Consider the following 9554-nt stretch of genomic DNA (forward strand, 5'->3'; position numbering starts at 1 on the left):
TTTATTCCGTAAATAACGATAGGAAAAAGGCACTCGTCTACGCTTCGGTGCACACACGCTAATTGTGCGGTTTTAAATCTGAAGATTTAGTCTAACAATTATAAATATATGATTTGATTTCAGTCAAGAGATTAAAGAATAAATGCTAGAATTGAGAATTGATATAAGTGCGGAAAAAATCGCCCTAAAAACAACAACAACAACAACGCCAAGAACAACTGTTCGACAAAAAAGAATATATAAGACCACTACCGTGCTCAAAAACCGTTAGAAAAAATACAGCTTCGTCTAGACTTTGAACTGTGGAAAACTGCATTTTATCACGTTGTCCAATTATTTTCATTGCTGCTCCCAAGCCAGTGGTTTACTACCAAGAAGCAGAATAATCCGCCGAGATGTTTGTGTAACTTGCTTTATCCTCTCGGGGCGGGAAAACCACAGTCGTTATAACACGGAAACACAAATGTTCTGTTTTATACACATCGTGCCTGTTTACGGACTACCACGTATATAACTTACTTATACTTATACAGTCGTTATAACACAGGTGTTATATTTCAGTCACCTTGTGCAAGTTTCCACATAAGTAACTTACATTATCCGGCGGGAAAACGATAGTCGTTAAAATACCGAATCACGGGTGTTCTGTTTCATACAACTCATGCTCGCTTACGAGCAATCACGTATATAACTTATTAATACATACGCGGTAGGAAAAATACAGTCGTTATAACACGGGTGTTGTGTTTCATATACCTCGTGCTTGCTTACGAGCTACCACGTATGTAACTTGTTTAACCTTCGCGTAGGGGAATACGGCAGTTGTAGCGGGTGTTCTGTTTTATATACCTCTAGCCTGCTTATAAGCTACCACGTATGTGACGTGTGAGTCGTCGCGTAGCGAGGAAACGAATTCGTGCCTGGTTGAATTACAACGTATGTGACTTACTATTTGACTGGCTTACCGTGTTTTTCGTCGCATACAAGTTCGTGGTAAAGGTTAACTATCGGTCACGTTTGTCAATATTTGCATTTGCTTGTTTTTGACTTTCGCCGATTAAATCTGTCTGTCGGGACACCTGGCCTGTCGGTATCTATTTGAACTACTTTCTTGGCAACCACTTCCATGCTCTTAGCCGAGTTGCTAAAGCTATTGCAGTGTGCAGATAAGCAGATATGACTTCTGGTTGGTTTGCTCATTTATATCCTCGTGGGTGGGAACCTGAGCGACTTATTCATGGTTGTCACTCCCATTCCCACATCAGTCGTGTTGCTGAAGCTGTTGCAGTGTGTGGATAAGCAGGCATAACTTTTATTTGGTTTGGTCATTTATATCCTCGTGGGTAGAATCTTGAGTGACTTATCCATGGTAACCATTCCTATGCCCACAATCGATAATCCCAATAAACTAATTGTAACAATGTTTTTTTGTCAGCTTGAAGCAAACAGAGTTGTCCCGAGTAGATCCGGTCAACTATACGAAGCCCAACTACATAAACTACAGCGGGAGTTGGAAAAGGCCGTCGTAGAAAAAACAAGAATCGAAATTGAGCTCGAAAATTGTTACAGGGAATTGGACGCAATCAGACTTAAGTAATTATATTCATTTATTAACGTCCGGCGTCGTGGCAAATTGTGTAGCGGTCAATCTCAACCCAGTAGTCTTGTTATAACACAGGTTTTCATACACCTCCTGCCAGCTTACTAGTTACCATGTATGTTACTTTGTGGGTGATGGTTTAATTATACGCCCACAATGAGCGTTTTTTTCGGTGTAATCAATAATAAAAGATAATGTATTTACAAAGCTGTAACTCATAAGTAAGCACGAGGTGTATAAAGCAGAACACCCGTGTTGTAACGACTATTGTTGCCCCCCCCCACCCCCCCTCCCCACGTGAGAATAAAAAATATAAATGGATCACATAACGATAAACCTCACCAGTTAAATTTCAACTCCTTAAAACCAGGAACCTACATTTATAAAACGTAATAATACGACACTCGTAGTATAACTATCGCTTACACAATCACACGAGGATAAATAAGTCATCATTACTTTGATTGAGACTTATACGTGGGAAAAAAATCAATATTTTTTGCAAACTCTGTATTATGTTTTCCACTAAAAAATAAAAAATATATATTTTGCAAAGAAGAGTTAAAATAATTTGTAAAATTATAAATGTATACTACTTTATTTAAAAAAATGTTAATATTTTTTAAACTTATTGTTAACCTCACGCTATCCATAGTTTAATTCAGTTTCAAATACAAACTGATGCATCTGATTCTATATAACTGATATTTATAAATGGTATGATTGCTTCGAATAGCTAAAACTTCTGCTAATAAATACTTTTTTCTCGATTTTATTTTTTATTACATAAGTGTATCCATGCCTGGTATCACAGTGGGTATTTTGCTTCTAAATAGGAGAATACGAGTTGCTGCTATCGTGGATATATGTTTCCTTGTGCAAGACACTTAGGGTAATTTCTTCAACCCGGTGGTCATTATAAAGTTTTCAAAATTGTCAGCAACACAGAAAAAACATCACGCGCAAAGTAACATACATGGTGACTTTTAATCGGGCACGAGATGGACAGTACACACATGTCATAACGATTGCCGTTGTCCCGTCATGCGAACATAAATTATTTGTAGTCATTCATTTATTTATTATACATTTACATTCGCACACTCCAACTGGTATATTCATACAGTTGCATTTAGTCAATTATTCATTCAGTTACATTCATTCTTTAAACTTTAGATTGGAACGAGAAGAAGAAGATCGAAAATTCGCGGAGGAAGAATCGGCATCACTGCGCAAGGATGTAGATCAGGCAACACTGGCAAGAACTGAGTTGGAAACTAAGGTGGAATCACTGCAAGAGGAACTGGACCTTGTGCGAAGATCAACGGATGAGGTCGGTGCAATGTGTGCTGTATGCGCGTCATGTGCATTTTGTGCTGTATGTTCTTTCTGTGCATTTTGTACTGTATTAAGATGAGGTCTTGTGCCATGTGTTCAATTTGCGTGGTGTGGTTTTTGTGCGTCATGTGCATTTTGTGCTGTGTGTAGATAGAGATTAGTGCCATGTGTGGAACTTAGTTATGTGCTTTCTGTGCGTTTTGTGCATCTGTGTAGTTCCATACATTCATATTCTGCACCTTTCAAAAGCTGTTTTTAATTTTCCCGATTAAATATGTTTTAAGATTATACGCATTACAGAAGCATTACGCCTAATCTATATGGAGTGCCTATATATATGCGTATAGCATAAAACAGGCTATAGTACGCAGCGTATGCTTATTAAGATTGGTTTAAAAAACTGAAACGACATCGTTGAAGTATTTTAAAGTATTAGCAATTCCGTGACAAAAATTTGTAATAAAAAAATATTTTGTGGGCATTTTTTAACCTATTATGACGTCATTTTGTCTACCAGGACATCCGAGTTTTAACCGAGCAGCTCTCTAGCACCACCGTGTATTCGGAAAGTGTTGACGAACCGACAACTGATCTTTCGGAATCTTTGAAGGACGTCCGTGCAGCTTATGAACGTCTTACACAGAAGAATAAGATCGAAATAGAGGGATATTATAAAACTAAGGTACAAGAATTTGAATAATGAGTGTAATATTTTGTCCTCGCGTGACGGGCAATGACAGTCGTTATAACATAGTTGTTTTGTTTCCTTCCCCTTCGTGGGAGCTTACGAGTTACGACGGATGTGATTTATTTATTCTATTTCAAAACGATTTCTAAGTAATGTTTACACATGTACCCTTACCTACATACATACTCAAAACGAAACCGTGGCCGATTGTACTTGGCACAAAAATTCTGTTTTAAGTTAGTTTTGATATACAAAGGCATGGCTGGAGCCATGGTAATCCTTTGTCGTTTCGCTTTTGTGGTTTTACTCCGATTTTTGTAATTTTTAGTTTGTTTTTGTTGTAACAAAATTGCGATTTAAAAAAGTATTATTTTTTTGTTTAAGATTTCTGATTTGCAAAATCAACTAAAAGAAGAAGCTGGAACAAACAAATCTTCTAAAACAGAGGTTCTTGAATTGAGGCGACAACTGCAGAGCGTCACAAATGAGTTAGAGTCAACAGCAAATAATGTAAGTATAGAGTGCTGTATATGAGAAGAAGACACCAATGTTAATTACAAATGACAGTGAGCATAAGGTGTATGAATACACCATGTGTGTCTGATGTATAAGAAGACACCCATGTTATAACTCGACAGTGAGCATGTGGTGTATGAATACACCATGTGTGTCTGATGTATAAGAAGACACCCATGTTATACCTCGGCAGTGAGAATGAGGTGTACAAATGATTAAAAAGGTCCTTAATTACAGAACTCTGCCATCGAGACTCAATTACAAGAGCTGGACATTCGTTACCACAACGAGGTCTCCGGATATCAACAAAAGCTCATGGTGAATATAACATTCGATGTTGGTTAAATTACAAACTTATCTGTAACAAAAATAATAAAAAAATGTAAAGTTTTTGGACATTTTAGTATTTTTTATTATGTTTTCACAAAATTAGAAATTTAGATATTAAACTACTATGTAATCATCTTTTACCGAGGCGCTTCTGTGACGTCATAAAACACTTTGACATCATAAAACACTATGACGTCATAAAACATGTGACGTCATATTACAGGACATGGAAGCAGAATTGTCATTGACACGTGATCGCGTGGCGAGACAACTGGTCGATTACAATGAGTTGCTGAATATAAAACTTTCGCTAGATTTCGAAATCAAAACTTACAGGAAACTTTTGGAAGGCGAGGAGAATAGGTTGGTGTTTGAAACATTAAATCATTTGGTAAATTCTGCGGGGAAACGACAGCCGTTATAACAAGGGTGTTTTGATTCATACACCTTGTGCCCGCTTACATATTGATAGTTTGGAAGACCTATTTTTGACCACTGGGTTAAAGCAATTACCGTTAAGTGAATAAATATAACTTATTTACCTTCGCGTGGCGGGGTAAGGACAGTCCTTATAACACGGATGTTCTGTTTTATACACCCCTTGCCTTATTATGAGTTACCACGTATGTAACTTATTTATCCTAGCATGGCGGGGCGACAGTTGTTATTACACAGGTGTTCTGTTTCAGACACCCTGTACCAGCTTATTTAATGTATTAAATGCTGTTTGATATATTTGGCAGTATTACAGTTTATTTTAGTAACCAATGAGATACTTTAAATTTGGCGTAAACTAAAAGTCGAACCATTAGGACTTGAACCTTAAACCAATTACTTAAATTGCTTAGTTCTCAGAGACCAATTGGTGGAAACAATTGCAGTTAGTTAAATGTTTTTTTCAAAAAAATAGACGCCCGATCGTGGCTTCATCAAGCCTCGAATCCGTGTAAGGCTAACATAACGTTATTTTATTTTTCAGAATCAACGTCAGTTCGTCGTCCGTGAACTACAACGGTGAATTATCTACTGAAGGTGACGTCATCAGCAAGGTGGTCACCGGTAAGTCACGTCGTCGTTACGTCATGAATGCGCGCTACTACACGCTGCTGCCGAATGACGTAGTAGCCGGGGATGCCCCCGATGTAGACGCAAGCTGTGACGTAGATGACGAGCTGGTCGAGATGCTCGATGACGTCATCAACGATGTGACGTCACAGAATGATGACGCCATCAGTGATGTGTCGTCGAGATATGATGACATCATCGACGATATGACGTCACTCGATGATGACGTCATCGACGATATGACGTCACGAACTGAGATATGGAGCGTTGAAGCGGCGGAGAGCGATCCGCTTGTTGGTGACGTGGAGTCTTTGGAAACAGGAAATGACGTATTTCCCTAAAACGGATATGACGTAGACTGAGGGTGACGCGCTGCTGACGTAGTTGGTTTTAATTTAATTCAGTTGATTTAAAAAACGAATTTGCACAAATCAATAGTTTTAGTATTGTTTATATTAGTGATGATTTTTATATCCGCTAGACGTCGCTGCTAAGCCATTTTCAAGGTGCCTTATATGAATAATTAGCTATACTAGCCATTGCATGCGTTTGTTTTGTATATAGTGGGGTAAGATGAACCATGATTTCATTATGTTTTCTTCTAGGCAAACAAAACATGTTTACAGAATTATATATCCGTATACGCAGGACTCATTGTTAATTTTCAAACACGATGAGGAAATATGGGAAATTATATGCTGATGGTGTACCATCTTACCCCATGGTAGAATGTATTAGTTACGTACTCATTCTTATGTTACCCTCCATAAATTAAACATTAGGTAGATAGGTATATATTAATATCTATACAACGGCATTTTCCATAGTTCTGAAGCATTAGTTTTAATTACGATATTGTTAAACGTACAAATTGCACTTTTCGCCGTGCAAAATCGGCTTTCGTCATATTTTACGAATTTGTAGACGGACATGATCATATTACACTGTAATGTTGCGCATTTTAACGAGCATTTGCAAAGCTCTTAAGTGTGTGATTGTAAAATTATAATAAAATTTAACAAAACCAAAATTTTGTGTTTTTTCAGTGGAGGAGCGAAAAGTTGTGATTCGGAAAGAGAGTGAAAACGACGAAAAGAACTCTTCCAGCAGCTCGTCGTCGTCTTCATCGGAGTCGGAGAGTGAGATCTAATGACGTCACGAGGGGTGACGACATAGGGTGAACCTGTACTGCACAAAAATTCAACCTAAATTTGTTAAAAAATTGCCAGTAAATCATTTTCAGATTAAAAATTTCTGGCATCAACAGCATATTTGTAAAAAAATGTATTGTTTTGAAAAGCATGGTAAATTTGTATAGATTTTGTAAAATTGGTTAAACGAATTCGGGAAAATCTGTTGTTTCGCTTCGCGCTTAGTGTTTTCGCTTAATTTGTAATTTAACCGCAAACCATGGCAGAATATTAGCTTACTGCAATTTAAGGCTTTGCCGCATACGATGTATAACCATTATCGCTATTAACTAAAATCAATGTAACCTTTGAAAAAAGAAAAATATTGTGATTTTCTGTTGATGTGTGTTTTAAAATTGCAAAGTGTGTTTAATTATGAAGTGTAGTAGAGTGAGGTAATATGGGACACATTTTTATTTTTCCTTTTCTCGTCCCATTTGGTAGCAAACTAAGAATATTTACAGAATTGTATCTCGAGAGTATAAAGGGACTTTGTTAATAGTAAAAACACGATCAGAAAGTAAGGGATATTATGAACTAACGTTATCCGTCTTACCCTACCGTTGTGTATGCTTAAATTGCATAGAAATTTAGCGGCAAAGTACGTTTAAAAAATGTGATTTTCTTTGTGCAGTAGAAATTCATAATATTTATGAATGCAGACTGTGCTGTGGTCTGGAGAGTATGAATAATTAATGCAAACGAATTTATTTTTATAAGTATATTGGCACCGGCGAAGAATTTGATTTACCACGAAATAAAATGTAATTGTTTTGCGAAATAGAAAACCTAAGAATATAAAATGTAGTGTATAGCAGATAAATTTAAGTTTAGAAATTTTTCCTTTTTATGTCGAATATAAGGTATATGCGGCATTGCCATTTATGTTTTGAAAAAGTTTAGTTTTGGATCGAAGTTACAAGTTGGCGAATTTTATAAAGAGTGATACTAAGTAAAAAAGAAAGCCACACATTTTACTATAGTAGGGTGGGGGAGATAGGGCACTTTTGCCTTTTCCATTTGCTTGTGATATTTGGTCTTAAAGAAAGAACATTTACAGAATTAACCGTATAATCCTCACGGCTCCCCTGGACCGTTAATTGTAAATTGTAAAACGCAATCAAGATATTTAGCCATTATGTGCTAAAGACGTCTTCCCCCAATTTTTAAAATTGTCGCCTTTGGACCAGCGCACATAATTTCCGAGGCTTGATGTTGCTACCATTGTGGGCGTGTGTTTTTTGCAAAGTACTTAACGGTATTTGTTTAAACCAGTGGAAAAAATACTAGCTATACACTATTTTTAATACCAACGATGTTAATATTATTAATAACTTTTATTTGTCTCTTTGATTACGGTAGCAAAGATTTAGAAATATCTTGAACGAAAAGACAGGATATACCGACAAAAAAAACATTTGTTAAAATACGCCGACAGTTAAAAACATATAGTGGTGTGGGGGGAGATGGGACACCTTTAGTACCTAATATCCAAACATCCTGATCGTGTTTTAAACAGATAACAACGGTCTATGGGAGTCATGAGGATACGGATTTATATTTCTTTAAATGTTTTTTGTTTACTACCATGCGGGACGAGAAAATAGTATGAAAAGGTGTCCCATCTTCCCCCATCCTACTATTTAAGAAAATAAGCGTGGTCGCTACAACTCGCGGACAAACAAGCCATTTATTTTATTTTAATTTGTTAAACTTTTAATAAAAATGTTGTAACCCAACTTCTGATGATGCCCCGCCATCATAAAGTGACTTTTTACCCGCCCAGAATATTGGCCATGACAAATACCGCATGCCAGGCTGATTTAATTTCATAGCAGTCCGTAGAACTGCGGGCGTAATAGCATTGTGCAATTACGTTTCATGGCCGCCTAAATTGTGAAATATTAATTTGGAGAGCTAATGCAGCGTAAAGGCATTATGTACCTATCTAATGTTAACCGCCCGAAAACATTGTCGTTTATTCTTCGCACGTTTTTGTTGGGTGTGATTTATATTCCGTCAGCTAAACTAATTTTTTCGGAACAAGATTTGGAATTTATAAAATTTGATTTTTTGCTTTCATTGTTGATGTAATTAATCGTTAACGTTGTGAATGCATTATAACTATTTTAAGAAGCTTTTATCCCATTGTCTGCTTATCCACACACTGCAATTGCTTTAGCAACTCGACTGTGAGCATGGGCCCACTCCGGATTGGCAACCATGGATAAGTCACTCAAGTTCCCACCCACGAGGATATAAATGACCAAACCAACCAAAAGTCATATCTGCTTATCCACACACTACAATAGCTTCAGCAACTCGACTGTGGGCATGGGAATGGCAACCATGGATAAGTCACCCAAGTTCTCACCCACGAGGATATAAATGACCAGACCATCCAAAAGTCCATCAATAAAAAAGATAAAATTAGTTTTTAAAAACTTTCCCATTAACTTTAATTATTCAATTCCTTTTAATAAACTTAATCGATGACCTTCGGTTTATCATTTAAAATCATGGGAATCGGATAAGAAAATAAATTAACTTTTTAAATTAGTATGAATCCCGGTTAAAATCTTTTTAATTACACAACAGTGAGCATGAGGTGTATAAACACACCATTTGTGTCTGGTGTATAAGAAGACACCCATGTTATAACTCGACAGTGAACATGCGGTGTTTGAATGCACCATGTGTGTCTGGTGTATAAGAAGACAGCCATGTTATAACTCGACAACGAGCATGAGGTGTATGAATACACCATGTGTGTCTGGTGTATAGGAAGACACCCATGTTATAACTCGATAACGAGCATGATATGTAA

The 9554-nt window shown here is 36.8% G+C and overlaps 1 protein-coding gene across 2 annotated transcripts in view; it reads left to right on the forward strand.

Moving 5' to 3' along the window:
* LOC149724293 (glial fibrillary acidic protein-like) overlaps positions 1-7063 on the forward strand; it is a 48837-nt gene extending 41774 nt beyond the window's left edge. For both annotated transcript variants that reach the window (XM_089893197.1, XM_089893198.1), the window contains 8 exons: positions 1436-1593; positions 2777-2933; positions 3456-3620; positions 4011-4136; positions 4380-4460; positions 4696-4835; positions 5452-5531; positions 6584-7063. In XM_089893197.1, the coding sequence (XP_089749323.1) occupies positions 1436-1593; positions 2777-2933; positions 3456-3620; positions 4011-4136; positions 4380-4460; positions 4696-4835; positions 5452-5531; positions 6584-6687 (1011 nt within the window). In that variant the 3' untranslated portion in view covers positions 6688-7063. The remainder of the gene's footprint in view (positions 1-1435; positions 1594-2776; positions 2934-3455; positions 3621-4010; positions 4137-4379; positions 4461-4695; positions 4836-5451; positions 5532-6583) is intronic.
* The last annotated feature ends 2491 nt before the right edge of the window (positions 7064-9554 follow it).

This window comes from Ciona robusta, unplaced genomic scaffold (genome assembly GCF_009617815.1).
Source record: "Ciona robusta unplaced genomic scaffold, ASM961781v2 AP042737.1".
Taxonomy (NCBI): Eukaryota; Metazoa; Chordata; class Ascidiacea; order Phlebobranchia; family Cionidae; genus Ciona; species Ciona robusta.